We start from the raw sequence: 26,119 nt of genomic DNA on the forward strand, positions 1-26,119 counted from the left end.
TCTTTGATCTAGCTATTAAGCCTATAAATGTAAATATGCAAAATTTAAATTATTTATTTTCTGTTTTAAAATATGTGAAGTGCCTTTGAATTTGTTTTTCTTGTGATTAGAAACAGGTTCAGTTTGGGCATTTGGACCCTGAATTTAGGTTGTGTGCTATTTGTCCTTGTTCATCTGTAATTTTTCATATCTTGTGGAATAACAAAATTTGGAATAGTAATAACTTTTAATTTAAGTTAAGCCACATATTTGCATACAATACATTTAATTAGAGTCTCTTGTTGAATTGCTTTTAATTTTAATTTTAATTTCAATTTTAATTTCAATTTTAATTGTTTAATTGTCCTTTTAAAATATTTGGGTTAAAAGAAATTATAATTTTTTTGAAAACAAATACATTGTGCAGATTTAAATTCAATTAAAAGCTTCACTTAACTTTGACAATAAAATATTGGTTTAATAAACCAAGATTTAGATTTTTGCACATACCATATATACTCATGTATAAGCCCATTTGTGGATAAGCCGACCCTTGAATTTTTAACCCAAATACCATGAAAAATGTGTCACATGCAGATAAGCCTACCTTCATTTTCATGGTATTGGGGTTAAAAATTTGAGGATCTGTTTCTCTGCAGATGGCTTATATGCGACTATATACGGGAAATATAGGTAATTTTTAAAAGCATTACCGTATATATTCACAGATAAGCCCATCTGTAGATAAGCCAAACCTGATTTATGGGGTATATTTTGGCACCAAAAATTCTCAGCTTATCTGCGAGTATATATGCTAACCCATTTTGTCATGTTCTACTTTCCCTCTGCAAGAACAAAATAAATAAAGAAGCTGCATTCAATTATCACTTCCCATTATAGCTAGAACAAGATATCCTCCATTGAATCCATGTCCCTGTATTTTTTTCATATTTATATCATCCAGCCTAAATTTGTACCTAATATAAATATTAAATCAAAAAGGTGGGGTTTTTTTAAATCTATAAATTACTTATTAAATGTATGCAAGAAATAGAGTTATATGCCCCTCCACACTCACTAGTTGATAAAAGGTTACCTATTTTGGTTTATGCTGATAATGCCACTATTTTGTCATTGACCCAAAATGGTCTTAAGAGAGGATTTAAGGCTCTCACTGAACACTGTAGAGAGATGCAATTACTCATTAACTATCAAAAAAACAGAAGTCATGTTGTTTTCCAATAGTACCAGGAGCAAAAGGTGGCATATAGCCAACCATGACATAGAGCAAATTAAATGTTTTAAATATCTAAGTTGTTTTCAGTCTTCTAAAAGAAAAACTGCTCATGTTTAATATACCTCCCCTGTGATGCAAAGAAAGTGCTGCTGCAGCACTTTTATCAGACTTCATTAAGTGCATGGAAGCAACTTTATTCTTGTTGCCATCAAATGATTTGCTGCAGAATTGGTTACAGTTACTGTATGACATGCTCTTAGGTGCCAACCTCAAAAAGGACAATAAGATTTCTTAAGATGTTTTTTTTTTTAAAAAACCCTGGATATGTTCCTAATGAAGCCTCAAAACTAGAGCCAGGCTATTCAGAATTGAAGTCAAAGATTGGCTAGTCATTTTATTTGTATGGATAAGGCTTAACTTGGCTGCAGTTGGGTTGCTCTCATTCATATCAGTTGACAATTATATGTCTAAGTGATGGAGGATCTAAGTGATGGATTATATGTAATGTGCTCTTACAAGGCCTCGTGCCCAAACATCTATTATTCTTAGAATTTGAAAAGGCTAATGATGTTATCAAACAGTGGCTTTGAGTTTCAGAGCAATTTAAGTCAAAATTTAAGTCAAAATGTATTAACTTTATTAAATTGAAACTGATAAATTTATCAGTCTCTCAAAGAATCACAGAGATGCTTCCAGCTGTTTACTTATACTCACATATCCCAAGTATCATTGGGTATTCTTTAGTGCCCACTTCAGTGTTCTCTCCTCAGCATTTCTAGAGGGCAGATAGCATAATATCCTAGCCCCTCAGAGGTTATGCCCATGTGTACCAAGCAAGAGTTTGCCTCATTTGGTCCCTTATAACCTTCAGACATCAAATCAGGATCTGCACAGCATATCCAATTTATCCTGGAGTGGTAATGTACAACTGCGTATCAGCATACTTATGGTATCTCACCCCAAATCTATGGCTGACCTCTCCCAACAGTTTCACACAGTTGTTCAATAGTATGGGAGGGAAGGAGAGGGCCACGTCCTATGGCACCCTACATTGGAGTAACCATGGGCTCAACTATTTCTCCCTCAAAATTATTAATGAGAAATGCTCACTCAGATAAGACTGGAACCACTATAAAACAATACCCAATCCTCTTTCTTGCAGGTGGTCCAGGAGGACATAATAGTTGATGGTACTGAATACTGCCAAGAGCTCTGAAAGGATGGGAGGGTGCATGTTCTGACAAATGTCATCCCTCGGAGGAACCAGTGCAAATTATATCCCACTTTTGTGGACAGTATTGCAAAATGGCTGCTTGGGGAGCAAGTCAATTACAAAACACTGATGTACTAGAATGCTGCTTATTGCCCCCTCCACTTCCCACTTCCTGGCTACCTTTTCAAACTATGGCCATTAATTTACACAGTCAGGAAAGGAGTCAGTGGCAGATGCCAAGAAAAGTATCTGCAGGCAAAATGCTGTTGCATTAGCATTGTTGCATTCTTATAAACGTGACGCCTGTAGAAATACATTTTTTGTTTTATTGATTTCAAATCAATTTATTTTTGTTACTGAGTTTAATTACCCTGCACCTCACCTTGAAAATTATGACTGAAAGTGGAATATCTTTTAAAAAAAAGAATAAAAGCTATTTTTTGTTAATAATCTGTTTATAAATTATATTCCTTCAATTCCTAGAAGTTTGTAGTAGCATGCAGTACCATGCCTTAAAGTATCTCCAAATTAGCTACATTTTGAGTTCAGAAGACCATTACTCTTTACTATTAGAAATTCTTGAGTATGTGCACTTGCTACCTATGGAAAACAAAAATGTCATTATGACTGTATTCTTGGGTGAAAATAGGTAGGTAGATCATTCATTTTGAAATTCTAAGCAATCTAACAATGTACCACTGAACTGCACGAAACTTAGTTCTAAGCAAATATATTTAGATTAAACTGTTACGTCTTAAATCCCTACTGTAGTTCTTAAATTATAAGCTTTAGATATTATTTTAAAGTAATGTGTAAGATTGCTTTTAATATTGGCCAAATATCATTTGGTGAGATCCTGTGTGGCTAGACCAGGAGCAGGGAGAGGTTTTAGTCCTTCCTGAGGTACAGAAACCAGCTGGGCAATTTTAAGCCATTCATTCCTCTCAGCCCTAGACTGGGAAGTTGAAAAACATCTGTCTACTAACCCACACTGGACCTGCGAGGTAGATTATGGACCATAACTTCAATGAAGAGGCTTTCATCCTTTAGTAGATTGATTCAGCCAAAGGAGAAGTTGATGAAGTTGAATTTTTGGCTGGAACTCAAATTTCCAAAGAATAATAGTCAAAGTTGTGATCCTTTTTTTTTTTTTTTGCTATTTTTATTGTGTTATTCTTTGATGAATAAAAGCATTAAAAATTCTGCTAGATTAAATTTTAAGAAGAAGTGTAGAGATGAATGAGGATAGTTTGTTCTTATGTTTGTAATTGTAATTGAGATGTGACTTGTGTTTAATTTACAGGAGTTGCTGGGTTTGTTTTGCTACTGATGAGGATGACAGAACAGCAGAATGGGTGAGACCATGCAGATGTAGAGGCTCTACAAAATGGGTTCACCAAACTTGTCTACAGCGTTGGGTGGACGAAAAACAGAGAGGAAACAGTACAGCTCGGGTTGCCTGTCCGCAGTGCAATGCAGAATACTTGATAGTATTTCCAAAGCTAGGTAAGATGCACATATTGACTGAAACAGGTTTTTCCCCCAAGATTTTAAGTGTGAGTCTCCTGTATTTGAAAATTTGGAAATGGTATGGGAAGGTTTAGGTTTTCCATTAACACTTAATATTTAAGTATATTACCCTACCTGAGATGATCAGTGTGGTTTATGGCATCACATCAATAATAATATCACACATAAAAACTGCCTAGAGTCACTATACAGGTGACTCTAGGTGGTTTTTATGTGTAAACTGCCTAGAGTCACCTGCATAGTGAGATGGGCAGTGTATAAATTTAATAAATAAACACATAAGGAAGAATAATTATTAGACAAGTCAGTAATAAAGTGGACGTAGTATAAAATGTTTGAAGTATAAAAGTTCAATGATACAGAGATGTATCTGTTTCCAGTCCATGTCAATATTATATGTGTTCACTTATAAATCACTTTGTTTCTATAATATGGATTTATGCTGAAGAACAATTCACACAAAAATGTGCCAGTTTTAATACATGTAAAATTATTATTATTATAATTATCCCGAATCAATCCACTGCAGAAAGTCCTCTTCGTTGAAGGTTATGCATCATAATTTACCATACTAGTCACATGCAAGTTGGTAGGTAGATATTTTTCAACTTTCCAGTCTAGGGCTAAGATGGAATAACTGGCTCAGATCACAGTCCGCTTCCATGCCTAAGGAAGACTAGAAACTGAGTTTCTCTGCTCTTAGTCCAGCAGCTTAAACACTACCCTCATCAGGTCTCTTTTTGTAAAATACACATTGTTAATTTTTTGTAAATATTTGCTATTTATAAAGCTCAGAACTCTGTTGAAGATGCCAATATTAGAAAATAAATGAGCTCTATTTTGCGCATTAGGGCAGGATGTACAAATTAAAATGCAGCTGAATAAAATGTTGAAGCATTCTTCACAAAAGTCATAACAGACTCCAAGGAAATATGCATAAGTCAGTATGACCAATCCACTTTCATACAGTCTTCACTATTTAAAACCAGCACAGTTGTATCTTTACCTGTAGTACTGCATAGCATTTCTGAGTTACATTGCCTTAAATAAAACCTATTCTGAATAGGTTTTACAGTAACCTATTCTATTCAGCTTATTAAAAAGGCTGGAAATATTGGTGTATTTTTGGTGAGAAAATGTAAGGATTTTGCTCAGCCTGATTAGATGATTTTAATTTAAGAGAGAAATAGTTTAAGATTGGATTTTAAGTAAAATATTGTGTGAAAATATATTTATATTAAAATATTGAAAAAAAATTTTTATAGCTTCATCAGGTTGCAAAGTTTTTGTTTAAATACCCTTTTGAAGAAATTTCCATTGTAACATTTTATCAGCAGAGGGAATACAAGTAGTCCTCATTTAATGACTACAATAGGGACCAGAAAATTGGTTGTTAAGTGGGACAGTCGTTAAACGAGTCACCACATGACCTGACCTGATTTTACAACCATTTTTTACAACAGTTATTAAGTGAATCACCATGGTCATTAAGCGAATCACATTGTTAAACAAATCCAGCTTCTCCAATGGATGTTTTTTGCCGGAATTTGCAAAATGTCCATTGGAGAAGCTTGATTCATTTAATGACCACATGATTCATTTAACGGCTGCAGTGATTCACTTAACAACTCGTAAAAAAGGTCACAAATCTCAATCAAGTGACTGCAGGAATGGTGCAACGGTTTGCGTTGGTCATAAGCGCAAGTACAGGTTGTAAAGCACTTTTTCTAAGCCCATCATAACTTTGAGCCATCATTAAACAAACTGTTGTTAAGTGAGGACTACCTGTAAATGAAGAAAATGTCCACAAAACATCATCACAAAATGCCACAACTTATGTCTTTGCATCTGGCATCAGGATTCAAATATGTAACAGTGGGATTTCCTTCATGATATAACATTTTGGCATTTGGGCTTGCTGCAGACACAGCTGTGCTTTCTTTTTAGATTTAAACTTGGAAAAATAATGCTAAGCTGTTTCACATGTACGAGAGAGTTTCCTTCTACTTTATATACAGCTTTGGATGCTCACATTATTGGCAAAACAATTTATGGTCTCCAAAAAGCTTGATTTTCAATATAGTGGTAGAAGCTGCAGTTTGAGGGGAAATTGAAGATCTCCTGCATTTATACAGTGTGTTGTTTCTGTGTGAATTTCACTCAGAGTCATCGCATATTTTCAGACCAATGAATCCAGGTATAATATCTGTATACATTTTCTAGCTAATTTTGTGTCAGTGCTCTTTTTATTATAGGAGCTACTTTAATATCTGTTAAAGAATCTGTATATTCTTTAATATTTGTAGGGGATTGCAGTTGTGAATATGGAGGGCACTTCTACACTAAGAGCATTTTCAACTCTCCCCCAGTCCAAAGCTGTATATAAACACTTCCTTGGAAACAGTATCAGAATGGCCCACAATCAGTTTCACATGCCTGTTCAAAGAAAGGTTGATCTGGGTGATATTCCCTCTACTTGACTGAAGAGGGTGCATAAAAAATGCCAATTCTGTGCCATCTCCTTCTTGCTCATTTCACTATTTGCGGTGGGAGAAAAAACTAAATTAGCTACTATTGGCTAAACCCAGGTGCAAAGGCACTGAGGTGCTATTAGCTGACTTGGCAGCATTGGAGGAGAGTTACTGCTAATGAGAAAATTGCCTACACCTGAGCCCCACAGAATAAAGTGTGGCCAGTTGCAAAATGGACAAAGAGGAAAAAAAACAGTGGTGTGGCACCAGTAGCAAAGCCATATGTGGAAGTGCCATACGTTAAGAACAGTTCCTAGTTGTGATAAGGGCAAAAATAAAATTGAGAAAAACTGTTGTAGAGCAACATCATATATTAACTTGTTTTTCAGATCATGATGCAAGAAGGTAGGTCACCAGCTTAGTGTTTTCTGTTTCTGCATTTTCAGATTAAATTGTTTAAGAACATGTGTATTACAGATATACCATTAGCTATTTAGAAGGACATAATAATGGATTAAAAGCATAGATGTATTATCATACTTCTGCAGAAAGAAATTATTCAATTATAAAATTAACTACTAATAAAACATAATTTTCATTTGCCAATTACTCCTCTGCTACATACTTTCTCAGCTTATGACAGTTGCTACAGAATCTTATTTCTTCTTTACATTATAGGTCCAGTTGTTTATGTCTTGGACTTAGCAGATCGTCTTATCTCAAAAGCCTGTCCATTTGCTGCAGCTGGAATAATGGTGGGCTCTATCTACTGGACAGCTGTCACTTATGGAGCTGTAACAGTGATGCAGGTTCAGATAAACTTTCTAAATGCTAATTATTGTAACTGAGCTGGAAACTGCTAGAGATTTGCTGAAGAAACCCTTGGGGGGCAGGTAAAAAGAGAATTCTAAGGCAGGATTGGAAAACCCAGTTTATTACACCCATATGGAGTTTTGCTCCTTTTTAGCCTCTTTATATTTGTCATTATGATTCTGTTACTTTGGTATCTTTAGCAACTGGTAAAGGCATTTATGCCAGAGGAAGTGGCAGCACCTCACTGATCTTGGCTGATCTCAACAACAAAAAAATCAAAATGTTAATTTCCGGATATGAGACAACAATAAAATCCATGTATTGTCATTTACCGTTAGATCTTAAAAGGTTCTTTAACCTTATCCAGCTGATTAGAATAATGCTGTCATGTTCTGTTGTAATCAGACTCTCTTTACCACACACTGATGACACATTTATTATAATATATCAGTAACATTTTACAGTATAACCATTTCATTGGTTATTTGCTACTAGCCAGTCAGGGCGAATAAAAAGTGTTAACACCATTTAATGTTCAGCTAGTGTTTGATCATTGCAGGTTGAATCACACTTTTAACAACTGAGTTATTATCAGACCAGACAAAGGTCCCTGTAATCTGGGAGTTTGTTGTCTGCAGTATTCAATGATAACTATGAAAAACTAACAACATATGAAGCTGATGGATGTTCTTATATTGCTTCAAAGCTTCTTGTGGCATATAGTGATTATAAATAAAAGTACTTTGAAATATTTATTCAAAGACACTATAAAAAGTTATATGAAATTGTGCATATAACTTAGATACAAAAGTCTTTTTTTTTAATTGGATAATGACTATGATTTCTTGCTAAGGCAAAACATAATCTGAAATTTAAGATGCTTAAATTACCATGTCCCCAGTTTATTTTTAATTGTGCCAAAATATAGCAATTTTTTCCTTTAAAAAACAGCTGGTATAATATTGTACCTGAGCATTAAAAAAGTTATGTAGGCATCATCTTACAGAGAATACAGTAAACCCTAAAGTTGTGCTAATATTATCTCCACTATTGCAAATTGGGTCCTGATGTTCAGAGAGATTGCTTGGTTAGGTGAAGCAAGGTCTGACTGATCTTTTAACTTGTAGCTTAATTTTCTAACTGTTATAGCAGTTCTCAGTCTTACCACTCATTTTCCCATTATTTATTGTGTTTACATCTCACCTTTTCTCTGAGAGCACCAAGCAGTTGGGCTCAGAGTTAATGATTGACTCCATTACTGACTCCAGTGAGCTCCATGGATGAGTAAGGATCAAACCACAGTTTCCACAATCCATATCTAGTCAATAGCACTGGTATCAAAATCTATAGTTGAGATGCTTTATTGAGGTTTATAGGAAAAAATTACAGTGGGGCAAAAAAGTATTTAGTCAGCCACCAATTGTGCAAGTTCTCCCACTTAAAAAGATGAGAGAGGCCTGTAATTTTCATCATAGGTATACCTCAACTATGAGAGACAAAATGGGGAAAAAAATCCAGAAAATCACATTGTCTGGTTTTTAAAGAATTTATTTGCAAATCATGGTGGAAAATAAGTATTTGGTCAATATCAAAAGTTCATCTCAATACTTTGTTATATATCCTTTGTTGGCAATGACAGAGGTCAAACGTTTTCTGTAAGTCTTCACAAGGTTTTCACACACTGTTGCTGGTATTTTGGCCCATTCCTCCATGCAGATCTCCTCTAGAGCAGTGATGTTTTGGGGCTGTCGCTGGGCAACACGGACTTTCAACTCCCTCCAAAGGTTTTCCATGGGGTTGAGATCTGGAGACTGGCTAGGCCACTCCAGGACCTTGAAATGCTTCTTACGAAGCCACTCCTTCGTTGCCCGGGCGGTGTGTTTGGGATCATTGTCATGCTGAAAGACCCAGCCACGTTTCATCTTCAGTGCCCTTGCTGATGGAAGGAGGTATTCACTCAAAATCTCACAATACATGGCCCCATTCATTCTTTCCTTTACACGGATCAGTCATCCTGGTCCCTTTGCAGAAAAACAGCCCCAAAGCATGATGTTTCCACCCCCATGCTTCACAGTAGGTATGGTGTTCTTTGGATGCAACTCAGCATTCTCTCTCCTCCAAACACAACAGGTTGAGTTTAGACCAAAACGTTCTACTTTGGTTTCATCTGACCATATGACATTCTCCCAATCCTCTTCTGGATCACCCAAATGCTCTCTAGCAAACTACAGACGGGCCCGGACATGTACTGGCTTAAGCAGGGGGACACGTCTGGCACTGCAGGATTTGAGTCCCTGGCGGCATAGTGTGTTACTGATGGTAGCCTTTGTTACTTTGGTCCCAGCTCTCTGCAGGTCATTCACTAGGTCCCCCCATGTGGTTCTGGGATTTTTGCTCACCATTCTTGTGATCATTTTGACCCCACGGGGTGAGATCTTGCATGGAGCCCCAGATCAAGGGAGATTATCAGTGGTCTTGTATGTCTTCCATTTTCTAATTATTGCTCCCACAGTTGATTTCTTCACACCAAGCTGCTTGCCTATTGCAGATTCAGTCTTCCTAGCCTGGTGCAGGTCTACAATTTTGTTTCTGGTGTCCTTCAACAGCTCTTTGGTCTTGGCCATAGTGGAGTTTGGAGTGTGACTGTTTGAGGTTGTGGACAGGTGTCTTTTATACTGATAACAAGGTCAAACAGGTGCCATTACTACAGGTAACGAGTGGAGGACAGAGGAGCCTCTTAAAGAAGTAGTTACAGGTCTGTGAGAGCCAGACATCTTGCTTGTTTGTAGGTGACCAAATACTTATTTTCCACCATGATTTGCAAATAAATTCTTTAAAAAACAGACAATGTGATTTTCTGGATTTTTCCCCCCATTTTGTCTCTCATAGTTGAGGTATACCTATGATGAAAATTACAGGCCTCTCTCATCTTTTTAAGTGGGAGAACTTGCACAATTGGTGGCTGACTAAATACTTTTTTGCCCCACTGTATTTTTAAAGTGCCCTGTATTTTAGTCGTACCTGAATCTCACTTTTTTCTAAGGTAGCAGTCCTAGTGGAACATAGTGGAGTCCTTTCCTCAAAGTCACAGCAGCTGTGCTCAGTCACTCAAAGAAAAAGCAGGGGGTCCCAGATTACCATTTAAGAACTCAAACCATTAGTTTAATGTCTTGCAAGACTGCCAAGAGCCAGCATGCTTAGTGAATAGTGGTGACATGTAAACCTGTGTTCTAGATGCTGCTGTGTCATAAGCGTTCCTGGATGACTTATAGGACAGCTGTATTTTTTTTTTTCAGCCCAGTCTTCTTTCCAATTTTTTTATTTTAAAAACAGCATGATTGTCAGCGCATGCTGATCTGAGCTATATATAGAGAGAAGTGGAATTAAAAATTTAGGAGGAGGAGATCAGGCTTGAATCAAGCTTTCAAACTTTTTAAAAATAAAACTGCAGTGACTACCATACTTTTTCAGTCTCTGAGGGGAAAGAGAAGTGAGGCAAAGACAACTGACTTGCATTGAGCTTTGACTGCCAGTTTTAAGTACCTTTTCATGCAGCTCTTCACTTCACGTAAGCCTTAACACAAACACTACACCTACTGACATGTGTCCAGTGCATTTCAGCTATAATTTTATTTATGAAACTTAAATACTGCCTAGAGCCAGTTTGGTGTAGTAGTTAAGGCACCAGGCTAGAAACTGGGACACTGAGAGTTCTAGTCCTGCCTTAGGCACAAAGGCAGCTGGGTGACCTTGAGCCAGTCGCTCTCTCTCACCCCTAGGAAGAAGGAGGCCAGGGCAAACCACTTCTGAAAAAAAAACCTTGCCAAGAAAACTGCAGGGACTTGTCCAGGCAGTTGCCAGGAGTCAGCAGTGACTCAAAGGCACAAAAACAAATACTCCCTCAGCCTAGTAGTACTCTAGGCAGTTTATAATATCTATACAATTATATTAGTTTTCAGTTCTTTATGAATGATTATTCACCCCTATAAATAGAGTAATATATACTATTAGTGATTTTTTTAAAGTTCTGCTTTATACTGAGGTTTGTTCTTGATATATTAACTTAGAAACGCCATTCTTGTTTAGCAGCTACACTTCTTTCATTTCAGTTCTGTCACTTTCAGATTGATTTACATCTTGTTAAAAAAATAATATGTCAAATTTCAGTTTCAAGATATTTTTGTGCTGCCAACACAGCTTATTAAGATGATATTGCAATAGATTTGAAACATACATCAGAAGAAATGAATTTTTTACTTTTTTTAAAAAAAGATAAAAATATTGGTCTTAAGTGGTCCTAAATAAAATTTATCCAGCCATCGATTTCCAGTTTTCCTGTCCTTAGTGCTCTGACAGGCTGTGGTTACTTTCTCTGCCCAGGATAGCCTTCTTGTCCCAGTTTAAGAGTGTGGTACAGTGCTACTTATATTCCCTGGAGGTGATCAGGGTATTTTCCAGCTCTTCTGCAATGTCTTCTAAACAAATTTGTTCAATTGAAGCTATTGTTTTTGCATAATTGAAAAAGGCCAGATTGGGTTATTTTTTTAGCTGTGGCACTTAATATTACCCATAGATTTCAGATGGGTGCCAGTAGTAATTTCTTTTAATTCAGAAAGTTAAAGCATTTCATTAGAGCAGTTTCTACTATACTTGAACTAAGATATGTGAAGGAAAAAAGTCTTCATCTGATAAAATTAAGAGCTAGTGTTTTATCTGAATTAGAGTAGATGGCTGTAGATGCCATTTAAATTGTAAGTAATTGTCTTCCTAAATGAGCTTTAAAGGATTCAGCCATGGAGTTGTTGATAAATTGTACCACATAAATAACACCTACACTTGATAAAGATTCTTTGAGTGATCCTTTTTAAAATGTTTATGTGTTAATGCAAATAAGGTGCTTTGCTCAATGTAGTAATGTGCAGGTTTGTTTTGGCTGTTGTTTTGGTCAGGTTGTGGGTCATAAAGAGGGCCTTGATGTCATGGAGAGAGCAGATCCATTATTCCTTTTAATTGGACTTCCCACCATCCCAGTTATGCTTATATTGGGAAAGATGATCCGCTGGGAAGACTATGTGCTTAGATTGTGGCGAAAATATTCTAACAAACTGCAGATACTGAACAGTATATTTCCAGGTAATGCAACAAAATATTAATATCTAGGCTGGGCTTGGTTTCAGTGAGGAAGAATGAAATGGTATAGCAAATTTCTCCTTCTTTAAGGAAGAGAGCCTATCTAACATATTTTTGGGGGTTCTGGTTGAATTCTATCTCAGTTGAAAGAACCAAAATGTAAAGAATAAACTTACTTTGTATGGCATTATTAATAATCATACATTATTTTAATGGGATTTAGTGCAAAAAAAATGTAATGCAAAGAATCCTGAATGTGAATACAATTAAAATGCTACATTGAAAAGTTTGTTGTGTAGAAATGTGTAACATACATGATTTAGGATATTCTAATATTTGGTTAGCAATGGCATTTTTCTTCAGGGATTGGATGTCCTGTTCCTCGTATTCCAGCTGAGGCCAACCCTTTAGCAGATCATGTCTCTGCTACTCGTATTCTGTGTGGAGCTCTTGTCTTTCCCACAATTGCTACAATCGTGGGAAAATTGATGTTCAGCAGTGTTAATTCTAATCTTCAAAGAACAATTTTGGTAAGATGAAGTTTCTTTATAGAAATAAACCTATAAGATTATAGAAACTTTATTTCTAACCATTTGTCATCTCTTTACATAATTGTGTTTTTATCCTTCTGCTAAATAACATGCTCTATAATGAGCATGTAAATTCTCATTTTGAATCTGTAAAGAACTGTGTGTAAATATTAAATATGCATTCAAATTCGCAGATATCATGTGGAGGTTGTTCTGTTCTGTTCATTTAGAGTTCCATTGAAACATACAATTTGACCAGGCAGGGGTGCCTAAATTTTGCATACCAGTGTAATAGGCTGGGTTCATATAACATGCTACGCCTTAACTTCATTTGATGAAACACAATTGCTATTTCACAAACACACTATGCCTATATAATAAATAGCTGATTTCCCATGACTATAAACTATTGAATACAGCCTTACCTTCAGGTGTTTTGTGAATCCACTTGTATAGTATTTTGGAATATAGCCTGCTGCATAAGATGTGTTTGTGTGTCAGATCAGGATTTCCTCATGTTACAAAGCACTGTTTCTCAAACCTAATCAATGATTTCATAATGAAGTCAATACCGAACCCTGAGACTTGCCTTACTCATAGCTGAGTTTCTCCCATACCTAGAAATTCTGTAATTGTGTAATTACATGATTTATTGCAGGGATGCGAGATTTCTAGGCCATGGATTGGATATGGTCCAGTGGGCTTCCATCCAGGTTCTTTCCCTGTGATTGCACCCATTTGTCCCCACACCTCTGTCATGTGCACATGAGCAAGAAGAGGCTGGAAGTTCCCTAATCCATATGCAGCAGGAGGCTGGCAATGATTGTGTTCTTGTGGAAAGGCAGATGAACACAAGTGGCTCTTAAGTGGTTTTGATCATGGCTTTTGTGTTGCAATTATACTTTTTGAGAGAGTTTTATTTGGATGTTATTGTTTTTGGTTTTGGATTATATGGGGATGCTTATGTATTTGTAAGCTGTAGGATGAATAAATATGGGATAGACATTTTGTAAATAAATAAGATGGAGGAGTAAAAATAGGAACCCTTGTTTCCAAATCCAAGATTTGGCCTGCTGAGGTTAACAAGGAAAACTAGCTCCTTGAACTAGATGCAGTTTCCTACTCCTAATTTATAGCTTTGACTAAACAATAGATCGGTAAGTTAGTTGATACAGAGTGGGCATCTAGAACCAAGGCTGAGGCTCACAGATTAGTAAGTGTCTTCTAGACCATAGTGGCTGTGGCTGTGTGGCCTCAAGGTTCCAAATACTTTACGTGAATGCATTAAGTTACAGGAGCAAATGTTCCTATTATATGCTGCTTGTTACCACTTAAGTCATTGTATTCAAAAATTATTCTCTTATGTAATTGCTTTTTCATCAAAGTGAATTAAGCCAAGGCTGAATGCTAGCTAGCTATGGATATCAAGGTTATATGAATTAATTAGAAATATGATATCCAAAATTATTATGTAAGATAATTATAATTTCATTACTGCTACTGGCAAATAAAGGACAGTTTTAAATTCAAGTATACACTGTAAGGGCATTTTGGGAATTTGGGAATGAAAATATGTTATTCAAAACATAGCAGATGAGGAACAAATGGACATTTCACCCATATCTATTCAATGAGGCCTCAGTCCATCAGTTAGGGAATCTGCGAGAAAGAAATTTGAACCACTCATAGAGAACCCTCATCAATAAATTAGGAACACAGTTTTCTTACTTAGTTTCCAAGATTCTGTAATCTAATCCCTTCTTGGCATTAAATCTTATTAATAAGATTGTGAATCTTGCTTCCTTGGTGCTGTTAGGAGTTTGACACACATGGAGCTTGATGGTGTAGAGAAACGCAGCACTTGCCACTGAGAAACTTGGGGAGGACAGCTGCTGAACAGTTTGGCTATCTGGGATTATGAATACTAGTTACTTTTCTCACTGTTTAGTTTAGGAAAAGGTGGAAACAGGTGTGAATGGAGGAACATATGCTTGTTTGAGTTGGATGTGCCTAAATTTACGCTCTGAAGTAGAGGAATTTTGTCAAAGGTTTAACCCAAAAGGTGGGATTAAGAGAGCGCAAGATGAGTTGCATCACTTAGGAGGCAGCAAAGGGAAGAAATGGCTGAGTCCTTTGAGGGGCAGGCAGTGACGGAGCTTTTGGGATATAAAATCTGAGATTAGTGGGGAAACAAGGCCTTCAGATTTAAGGTTGAATATTGAGTATTCAGAATACAAATCTGGGAGCAGAGTGTTATGAAAAGATGAGACAGGAGGAGACAACATTTGAGAGTGGATGAAGATACTCAATAAACTATTTGATGAGGTGACAAAAGAACGGCTTTTAGTTTTTTGCACCACTGTACTGGATGAAGTATCTTTAGTTTAGCTATAGATGGAAAATGGAACTTAAAAGGAAAGTATAAAAAATAAGTACATTTTATTATGTTGTTATTCAGCAAAATGAATGGTAACTTTTGGAGAAGAAAGATTTGAAATAAAAGTTGAAATAGCTGTTGGACATACTGATTTTGAGGGAGCGCTGAATTATCAAGCAGGGCAATCAGAGAGGGAATTGAAAATGTGAGGCGAGAAAATGAGATTGTGGGGGCAGTTACATGAATGAAGATGATACCAAAAATTATAGCATAATGTTACTCAGGGATTATTGTTTGAGAAGTTGAGAGAAATTAGAATCAAAATCTGATTCCTGAAGGTCATTTGGAGTAATGGGAAGAGAAACTAGGGGAAGAGCTATCTATTTTCTCATTCCCTCATTGCATTGCTTGCTTGTTTTATAGTTCAAAGTAGTGCAAGCTGAGCCTTCCATTTTTTCCTAGTGTTTCTCAAATTGTGAATTTCCCAAAATTATAGGGACCACCTGAAAAAATAATTGATACCATATTGCTCAGGATACACATCCTAATAATTCACTTTTGAGCTAATGTTTATCATTTCAAGTCCCTCTTTTAAATAAGCTAGTGCTTAATAAAACAAATACAGTTTTATTAATAAATAATAAAGAAAAATAAATAGAATATCAAACTAGTACTGTATATTAAAACCAGAAATATAAACACAACAAATTTGCACTTGTTGGCTCTTAATTTTCCATTAGAAAAATATATAGTATTATCCAAAATCATCATTTTACATCTAGCTGGGAATTAAAGTTCTAGTTTAAAAAAAATAAAATAAAAACTAAGCTAGGCAAATGAGGAACCCTGAAATGTGTCTGGGTTTGCCTAGCAAACTTTCCTAGAAAGACCATGGCATTGTTGAAATAACTGTGCTCCATAATATGACACTATTTACTTTACCCAAACAGGTAATTTTATTTTAAATGTTATTTAGTCTAAAATCCTTGGATAAAAAAAAATTGGCTAAAAAAACCCAAAGACCTTGTTTAGAATTAAGGCTAAAGTACGTTTTTTTACAAATCATCTTCCCCCTTCCCATCATGATGAGAAGTTCAGAAGGATCTATTTCTGTTTTAAATTAGCCAGAGTTTGTCTAAGCTCACCCATTTGTTCTAGTTCAGTCTAAATAATAAAAGGGAGGTGGGAGCTTTCAATCCCCTTATGCTTACATTGGCAAGAGAAGGACCAGCAAAAGAAAAAAGATTTTTACATGTAGTATTTTTGTATCCATAGCCACTCAGAGTCTGCATTTAAATAATAGTGCCTGAAGGTTCCTGTAGCTGCAGGCCTGATTAGGAGGACCTGCCTTACCTAATCGTTCAGGTTTGCAGGTGGTGAGAGAAGAGCAACCTGTGATTTGATTAGAACAGGCATGTGGTCATCATACCCCCGGGGAGCAAAGGGCATGCTGAAGCCTCTGGCTCATTCCCATTCCTTCAAACCATCACGTTTAGAATGGTTCAACTTACTCTCATCATTAGAAATCAGAAGACCTCCCTCCCATTAAATTAATTAGGAAAACCCTTCCAAAATAATGTGTAAAATCCGCATGAGATATTTTTATAAGAGAAACATCACAGAGCCACATTATGACAGGGAATGGTATGTTTCCAGTGTTTATATGAAATTGCTTTAATTAACCTAACTTCAAGGCATATTACAATGGTGTATAAAAAGCTACATTAAAAAAAGATACTGAATTTCTTCGGTAGACTTTGAATAATTGTTCCCTTTTATTTTTAGGGTGGAATTGCTTTTGTTGCTATAAAAGGAGCTTTCAAAGTCTACTTCAAACAGCAGCAATATTTGCGACAAGCTCATCGGAAAATTTTAAACTATCCTGAGCAAGAATAGTTTGAGCAAGAATAAATGACTACTATATGCCTGTCAGACTCTGGCAATCTCATTTCCTATATTCTGCAGCAATTCTATTATTTAGCTACAGGAGCAGAGATTGGATGAGATGCTGCTGCATTTTGTATCTCTCCCCTTTCCACATAGACTAATAAAAGACTTTATAATGTCAAGGTCAATTCTACTTAGTTGTTAAGCTTAAGAATGTAATTTGTTTTCATTATTGTATTTTTCTTTGTGGCGGGAGACATCTGAATCCATTTTCTGTGGGCATATATTGACTTTTTGTTTTTTTGAAACAGAAGCCTAACACTTATTAAGTTAATAAATTATGTGCAGACTGTACTGAAGTATCTTTTGTATGTTTATTGCGGTAAATGCATAATTCTTTGCTAGTCAACAGCTACCTGTCGAAATAGCCGACATTTCTAGAATGTTAAAAACTGAAAATGCCTGCTCTTAATAAGCACTTGGAATATTAACATGGGTTTGTTTTTTTTTAACAGTTTCATCAAATGGTTTTTAGTCTTTGCATTGTAAGCTGTACTATATATAAATGACTCTTATTTGCCACCTGTGAAATGAAGAAACTAAATCACAATCTGCTTGTAACCAAGTTGCAATATTGGGGTTATTACTTCGTACCAGTGTACTGTGGAATCCCAGCCAAATTGTGGGTATCATTAGTTCAAGATAAATATAGAAGCAAGGGTTCAAAACCAGGACTGATAACATGAAATTATATGTAGAAGTATTCTACCTATACTTCCAAAAGTGTTCAGGAAATTATAAACATTATAATACAAATTGTATTTATCAGTAGGGCTTTTTTAAATAGAAGTTGTTTTAATATTTTACTTCTGTGACATCTGGCACTTTACTGCTTCTATTTTGAGAATGCATTTTCTAAGTGTCTTTGATTTTGATGGAACCTCCCAGCAAATACTTGGAGTATTGGTACTAATTCTACATACGCACATAGAGAAGCCCTGTTCTAGTAAACAAAATGGGTTTCTTAGAACATAACAGAATTGAGATTGAGGAATGATACTTAAGCAACATTTTTCTTGACAAGAGAAATAAGGTTATCAGTGTGAAGTGATATTATAGCTATGTAATCAATTCCAAATCCTGGGTTTACTGGTGGCATTTGTGTCAGCAGTAGTAGGGAACTAGATAATGTTAGATTCAACAATGTGTAACATTCACTGCAAACAATAGAAACTTTTTCTTCTTTTTAAGAATTGATAAATAGTTCTTCACCAGAAATTAAGCAGACAAGAAAATGGGCTTCATGTTCGTTTGCAATAATGTATGTTAACAAAATACAATTTTCTGAAGTGAACATTATTTTAAATATAGAAATGTAATATTTTAAAAGTGTATAAAATGTATATAATGACCAACTAGTATTCCAGTATTAAAGTATGTGCAGAAATATAAAGTATAGGAGAATACTAGTTGTATCTTCCAACTACTGAAAAGAATTACAAGTTTAATTCAGTTGGACTCTGGAATTACACACACAGAGAGCTGTACTTGCAAATTGCTGGATTTCTTCAAGGATCTTCAGTGCTGTAAATACTTTGTAAAATTCTTTTGAAGAAAAGTCTTGTGAGTGTTATTTCCTGTATATACACTAGCCCTTTGCTACCTGCAGGATTTTTTTTTTTAAACACACACACTCATAATGTCAACTAATGCAGTGTGGATTTGAAATTTGTTCTGTAGTTAAACTTCAGAAACTATTCTGTATCTTCTGATCCAAATGTACTGTGAATAATGTGGAATTATTTTTAATTCAGTAGCAAAACCATTACTTTGTTATTGTGCAGTTTAAATGTTCTGTTGGTACAACTTGTGATCACATATTGGATGAGACTGAATAAATTTTTTTACATTTAAGTGTACAGTGTCTGAAGAGAGATGAAATGCAGAAAAGTTGATTATATTTTATTGGAGGGCATTAAATATTTAACAACAAAAATAGTAGCTTGAGAACCAAAGTTAACTCTGTTAATAAATAATCTACAACAAATTCCATCTTCCAAAACTATTTTACTGTTCACTATTTTACTTTTATGAGACAATCTTTAGATGCTTGGGATGCAAATATTCAGAATTAGGTTGAGTTTTTTGCCTTTATTATTCAGTGCAGATCCTGGGAACTTGCCACTATTTTCCTTAATTTTGAGATGGAGTGATGAGTTCTCCACTGTTCTCTTTCCCCATTTTTTATCCTTATGCTGCATGTCTGAAGTGAGCGAGCCTTCCACGTCTGGCTTCGGTGTACTTTGAACCATCCTTTGCTTGAGGCTGACCTACTTGCATAAGTGGAGGAACCAGCTTTATGCATACATCGAGGTGAGGGAAACAGGTTCAGTATAATCTTCCACTCAGTGGAATTGTTCAGTAACAAACTGCTGTGTTGTTAAGCAGTAGAGCTAGCCTATACGTTTGCTTGGCATTCAGGTAACTCATTTATACGAAGAAACCTTTGCAATTTTTTTTTTCTTACAGAGGATAGCTTGCTCCGACACATTTATGTGACTTTCTGAAAAAAATGCTTTTGTCAATTTCATCAAAAAAGACATTCTAAATACAAACAGTTGGACACTCTGCCCAATTCTGAGGTTTTTGCTGCTTACAATGTGTGTCCAGCTTGTACTCCATTATGTGTGGCACAACTTGCAGCTTAGCAATTATTCAGTGATGAGATGAAACAACTACTTTAAGTTTCATTGGCCGTTCTATTTGTTTCACTCGGGGGTTCCTAAATGTTTTGCCATCACACCTCCCTTTAGTGTCATCTTAATGCACACACCTCCCCTAAAAATCCAAACACCAAAATGAATACTAATGAACAATGAAAACCATACAATGAAACTTTGGGAAAGGTGGATTTCTTGTAACAATGTAACTAAAAGGTTCTTCACAGCTCCCCTAGATTCTGTCTGCACCTCCCCAAGGGAGGTACACCTCACAGTTTGGAAAACCCTGGTTTAAATGATGCACTTTAATTTTTGTGTGACCTTGCTTTGCCCTACTTGTTTTGAAGTATGTTTTATAAGAGAGAGAGAGTGCAAGCTGTCCAGTGTACCTTAATGGTAGGCCTGTGACTGGAATAATCAGCAAACGCTAATCACCCAAGTAACAAATTAAATTTATAGTGAAAGGAAAGCATTAACACTGGAACGTGTCTCATCTGCATCATCTAACTTTGCCTGCTGCTGTAGTTAAGTCAACACTTGTTTTAATTAAGCTCCTCTGTAAATAATTGAGAGCAGTTATGCACATTCATCCTGACTGTATTATGAAGGGACTGTACATAGTCAAGGCAACATTATTGTAAAGTAATAATCATTTTTATAGAACAGCAGGAAGGCATTAGCAAAACAATTTTATGAGCGGTCTATGTCTTGCTGCATCAAAATGTTCAGATTGCAGTTTTTAAAGCTTCAGTTAATTAAAGGCTACTTAGAGAACAGGAGTTCCTAAATTGATGCCTTCTGCTGGTGCTTTTGTTCAAAAAGCATTTAGAAAGCGTTGCCTTCATTTCTGTCATCTTACCGTGAAGCAGGGATAGGCATAGTGATGCATGTGGTGTTAACATGTCCCTAGACACCTACCTTGGCATCACTCTGTGCCCTCCTACGCTAGTTTCAATATTGTTTTAGATTCTTAATTAAAACAAATTAACCGGGAAGCAGGCACACCACAGAGCAAACTGTCAGCTTCTGGCACATCTTAATTTCTAGATGGTCCCTAGACACTGTACATGTCCCCCACCATTATTATTTTTAATAATAATGGTGGAACAGCCCATCTTGTTTGGAAGTGTCCATGACTGGTAGAGAAAATGACAAAAGGGAAGTTGGGTACAAGCTTTCCTGAGGGAGGTGAAAGAGAAAATCTCACCAATTTGCCATCTGTTTAATGTGTATTTGGGGCTGGGCCTGCCTGTACGGTCAGCATTTTTATGAGAACTCTAAGTAGGTCATGGTGTGCCCCACAAACGATCAAATATTCCATTTTGGGACAAGCAACATCCAAACTACAAATAATAAGCAAAACAAAGGCAGGAAATGAAAGAGAATCATGGTTAAATAGTTTACACCAGTGTTTCTCAACCTTGGCAACTTTAAGATAGGTGGACTTCAACTCCCAGAATTCCCCAGCCAGCCATGCTGGCTGGGGAATTCTGGGAGTTGAAGTCCACCTATCTTAAAGTTGCCAAGGTTGAGAAACACTGGTTTACACTATACATCTCCAGATTCTTCCATCTTTACAAACTCTCCTTGCTACCACTATATCCATGCACTATATTTGTTCTTCAAATTTCTCATTTATTTCTCTTTGAGGATCTCATGAACACCATCCAAACAGAATTTTATTCATCTTCCCCTTTCTTTTCCTTTATATATTTCTTTTGTGATTTGATGTTCGTTCATTCTATATCTTCAAACTATCTCAAACTACTTCCTTCATACTGATTATTCCTATATTCAGTCTACATTTATTCAGCACCCATTAATCTTGAGGCTTCTTGTTTTATCACATGCACTGTCTTTAGTAACCTTCTGATTGTATTGCAAATATTATAGGAAATACTTCCAAGCTGTTCGTCACTGAAATTCAGTGATTCCATTTGCTGAAATGTAGTAGGAAGTTCCAACATAGTTGATTTTTGGTGGCAAATGGGCAGATTTTCAAGAACCACACCAAAGCCTCAGGAAGGGCGTGCCTGGCCTAGGGATTACCTGCCTTTGCTCTGTATTTAACATCTTGCATAGTTCCATATACGAAGAAGACAGTTGCAGATCAAAATCACTTTCCACCAATTCTAAAGGCTTTGTTCAGTAGCAGTTGATGCTAGCAAACTATGCTATGTCAATGCCACTTGCTTAAAGTGTCATTCCAAGAAAAAAAATCCACACTGCACATAGAAACAGTAATTACATACACACTTGGGACAGCCATGGCACAAAGGCTCAGCATAATTTGGATACGCTCACTTTCTTGCTTGTCAGATCAAGGGTTGGATGGGCCTAGATAGCTATCTGAGCACAATTCCTCACATTTCACTATAGTAGCTTGATGTTGTTATTTTTAGCTGGGGTACAAAAATCAGTGTGGGTTGAAGATTGTCTATCATTCAGGACAAAGTGTATTGATACTTGGAGATGTACAGTATACTTAAAGAGGCTTAACAATGTGGCTAGGCTAGGAAGTTAAGAGGGTGTGCTGTTTACCATGAGACTGCAGCAATAGCTGTTTCCAAGTAGAAGGCATAATTTGATCCCACATTGATCATGTAATTACTGCAACATGTATGGGAGGTAAGGGGTTTGCACAACATGAGGAAACTGCTTTGTTTTGAACATTGAACAAAACCACTGTGTTCAGGGGTTCTGCCTAAACCATTTAGGGCCAACCATGCTTTGGCTGAATGGACCCTAAACTGTTTTGGTTCCAGGTTTCTGAGAAAACAAAATCCAGAAAGGGTGAGTAAGCAAGGCACCAGCACATTGCATCACTCCCTTCCCTTCTCCCATCCCTTCAGCAGCCTCCAGGGTGGCTTATCCCATCATCTTACCTGCCCGTGAAGTTCCCAGCACCTTCTGCCCCTCTTCAGTCACTGTCACCAATGTCAAAGTGCAGCACATACCAACTGCTGCCCGTTTTGTCTCTCTGCTGCCTTGGATCTTGGCTTTTCCCCCACACACCCCCTCCAAACCATTTCTGACCAGAACAACACAGCCCCATTTCCTTCTATGCACAGACCCAAACATGCCAGTTTCTATTCAGGCACACAGACCACCCAAAACCAGCTCTTCTGTACACGGTTTGTGCATGGAACGTTTTGCACATTCCTAGTTGGAAATAATTAGTATCCATTTTCATCAGATATGTCAGAAGTTGTTGCAGGACAATTCCTATCAGCCCTAGTCACTGTGATCAGTGGGGTGACTTGCTGAAAGTTGCATTTGAACAGCATCTGGATTTATACCTTGGACAGTTACTCAATGAAATCTTTGCAGCTGTGCCTGAATTAAATTTGCAGAAGCAAATGCTACAGCACAGACTGAACAAACAGCTAAGTATCTGGCACTCAAGCAGAGTAAGGCCAAGACCCACTAGTTCCCCACCTTCTATGGCTCTCACGATCTGTTGTCCAAACCCACTGCTTCCTTGTACCTAAGGGGGTTCTCAAGAGTAACTGGCGCTCTCTCTTGCTGTGAAGGTGTTCTCAGTGCAGTCAATTTGACATTGGCCTGGGCCTGCTTACCAAGGGAACTGGTGCAGTCACTTCACAATGCATTGCACTGAAGACCCCGTCTGGCTCTCCAGAGGGTGAATGGGGATGTGACCACCAGCAGGGAAAAGGAGCGCGGTTTTCTCTCTGTGTGCATTACACTGTGGACACTCAACAAAGACCCTCCCCCCCCACCAGCCACCACTTTTGTTGATATTTGCAAGCCATGCGCTCTGCCCTCAGCAGAACGATTTCAGAGCCCCAGTGAAAGTTAGTACTGCAGTAGCTAACTCCTACACACCTTTCAAAGCTATAATCAGCACTGTTACACACTGATACTATTTCCTCCCACCAAAAGGAATATATAAAGAATCACACCATCAGTTTCCCTTGCATATTATGGCAGCCTACATTTAATTACCTATTAAGTCTTGCATAAGATACTGAAACTTAGGACCAATTGATACAGAAATGCTATTTGCTTCCTTGGGTAGGAGGCGGAGAGCATTTGGCAAAATGTGCACAATGTTTCTTCATGCCATTGTACAACTGTCATTTCTAAGATCCTTTTACTATCACCCCTTCACACACTCATTCTTCCTCTAGAATTTATTTGAGGAAATGGACAAGGACATTTTCCCTGCAAGACTCCTGTGCTTATGGCTTTTATATTACAACAGCTTTCTCTAAATTGGTATCCTCCAGATGTGTTGTTGAGACTGTGACCCTCAGGATACACAGCCTGCAAGGAATTCCAAACACCTTTGGAAGTGGAAAGTTTGTCATAAAGGTAAGACACCCTCGATTTTTATTTATTTGTAGCATTTGCAATCCAACCTGAAGGACTGGGAACGGAGTACCACAGATTAAAATTACATTATAAATTCAAACCAGAAAGAGATTCCAAATAGAGGAACCATGTTGGATAGCCATGATTATCAACTGGGACTAAACACTTAGTGATTTTACTTGTTTATGAAATGTAAGAAAGGTAAAAGTTGGGAGTATCTCTGGGATCCTAGACCAGACAGGCAGATTCCATTCTCAGAAAGTTACCTAACATCTCCCAGTGCTGAACCCAAAAAGGTTGAAAGGTAACAACCAATATTTGGAATTGCAGCTGGGAGCTTACTGGTAACCAGTGCGATAACTTCAGAATTCAGGTGTTATTCTACACTGGTGGGGTTGTCCTACCACCAATCTGGCTGCCGCATTTTGTACCAGCGGCAGCTTTTGAATAGCTCCCCAGACAGTGCATGGCCATCATCCAGCCAAGTAGTGACCAAGCCATGAGTTACTGACCACCAGGATATTCTAGTCCAGGTAAGGTTGAAACTGGAATTTGGCTTCCGGCTAAACAGGAGCTGTGAATTCCTGAGGATCACGGACCACCAGATTACCGCACAAGGTACCACCTTGCTCATCACTGTCCATCTAGCATCCAATTCAGAATAGATACAGTACAAGCTTTCAAACCAATAACTTCCAGTCTCAAGCCTGAAGTAGGAGAGTGGTGTGAAAAGCCTACAGCGCCTTCCAGTTGACATACTGTAGCTGTTGCTTCAATCAAATTGTAGCAGCATGGTGGCTGGGGAATTCTGGGAGTTGAAGTACACACTTCTTAAAGTTGCTGAGGTTGAGAAACACTGGACTAGTCTTCTGTCAGGGGTTGGGTATTCTCTTCATAAATGCTTGTTTCCCACTATGTGCTCTGCAACTTAATTTCTGTTTCACTGTAAATAATTTGTTTCACTGTAAATAATTTTATTTGCATAAGAGAATGTATTAGCACCCATGGCTTTTAATCTTAAGTCTATTTACTCTATGTATGAGCATGTAAGAGGCAGTCAAGTCTCAATAAACTACTTGTTTCAAAAGAGAGCTTTGTGTACTCAATCACTCAACTGACAGGGCACCAAGTAGCACAATACCATATTATTTGGTCAGGAGTCTAAATAGGTCATAGTGGGAACATCCAATAGTAATAATAATCAGCAGAGGTATCTAAAATCCTAGAAGAGAAGTAGCACCTGATGCAAAAAATTAAACACATGGGCACTCAATGAGCAATTTGGGAGCGGCTATTTCATATACAGGCTGCACAACTGAGGAGGCCTCCTCCTATCTCCTATTTTCATTCAGTGGAGGCAGACTGAGAAAGGATCAAAAGATTATCTAGAAGGTACATTTAGTGAGCGATACTCTTTTAGATAAGACTGAATTCAATCCGTTCATAGCCCTAAAAATCACTGTCAATCCTTTGAACTGAATCCAGAAATGGAGGGAGACCTAACGAAGCACTACTCCCATGCAGCCAGTAACTTAATTGTCTGTCAGGGCCCAGCTAGAAACATCATCTTGCCCAGAAGCTGAGCCTGCCAATGAAGCTGCTAACCCAGGAACCAGATAAGAAAGAACAGATGTTCCTGACCTCAATATGAAGGATCCTGACCTGGAACTGAAGGGAAAACTGATGCCCCAATGTATGGAGGATCAGACTATAGGAAGATGAAGGAGTAGCCACTCATGGGGACAATGCCTGATTGGAAATTCTGATTCCAACAATCAGGGCGGCTCAGCTTCACTTGCACCTAAGTGGGGAGTAAAGAGATATTAAAGTCCATTCAGAGGAGAGATTCTCTACTGCAGTGCTTCTCAACCTCAGCAATGTTAAGATGTATGGACTT

The 26,119-nt window shown here is 37.2% G+C and overlaps 1 protein-coding gene across 1 annotated transcript in view; it reads left to right on the plus strand.

Moving 5' to 3' along the window:
- The window catches only part of MARCHF5 (membrane associated ring-CH-type finger 5), a 36,942-nt gene extending 12,081 nt beyond the window's left edge, over positions 1 to 24,861 (plus strand). The window contains exons 2-6 of the mRNA XM_088128998.1: positions 3,733 to 3,935; positions 7,109 to 7,239; positions 12,193 to 12,376; positions 12,737 to 12,903; positions 17,066 to 24,861. Of these exons, the coding sequence (XP_087985124.1) occupies positions 3,733 to 3,935; positions 7,109 to 7,239; positions 12,193 to 12,376; positions 12,737 to 12,903; positions 17,066 to 17,176 (796 nt within the window). The 3' untranslated portion in view covers positions 17,177 to 24,861. The remainder of the gene's footprint in view (positions 1 to 3,732; positions 3,936 to 7,108; positions 7,240 to 12,192; positions 12,377 to 12,736; positions 12,904 to 17,065) is intronic.
- Positions 24,862 to 26,119: the final 1,258 nt, after the last annotated feature.

The sequence above is a fragment of the Python bivittatus genome, unplaced genomic scaffold (genome assembly GCF_059951505.1).
Source record: "Python bivittatus isolate LINGU-HERP-01145 unplaced genomic scaffold, Pbiv_v1 ctg000780_np1212, whole genome shotgun sequence".
Taxonomy (NCBI): domain Eukaryota; kingdom Metazoa; phylum Chordata; class Lepidosauria; order Squamata; family Pythonidae; genus Python; species Python bivittatus.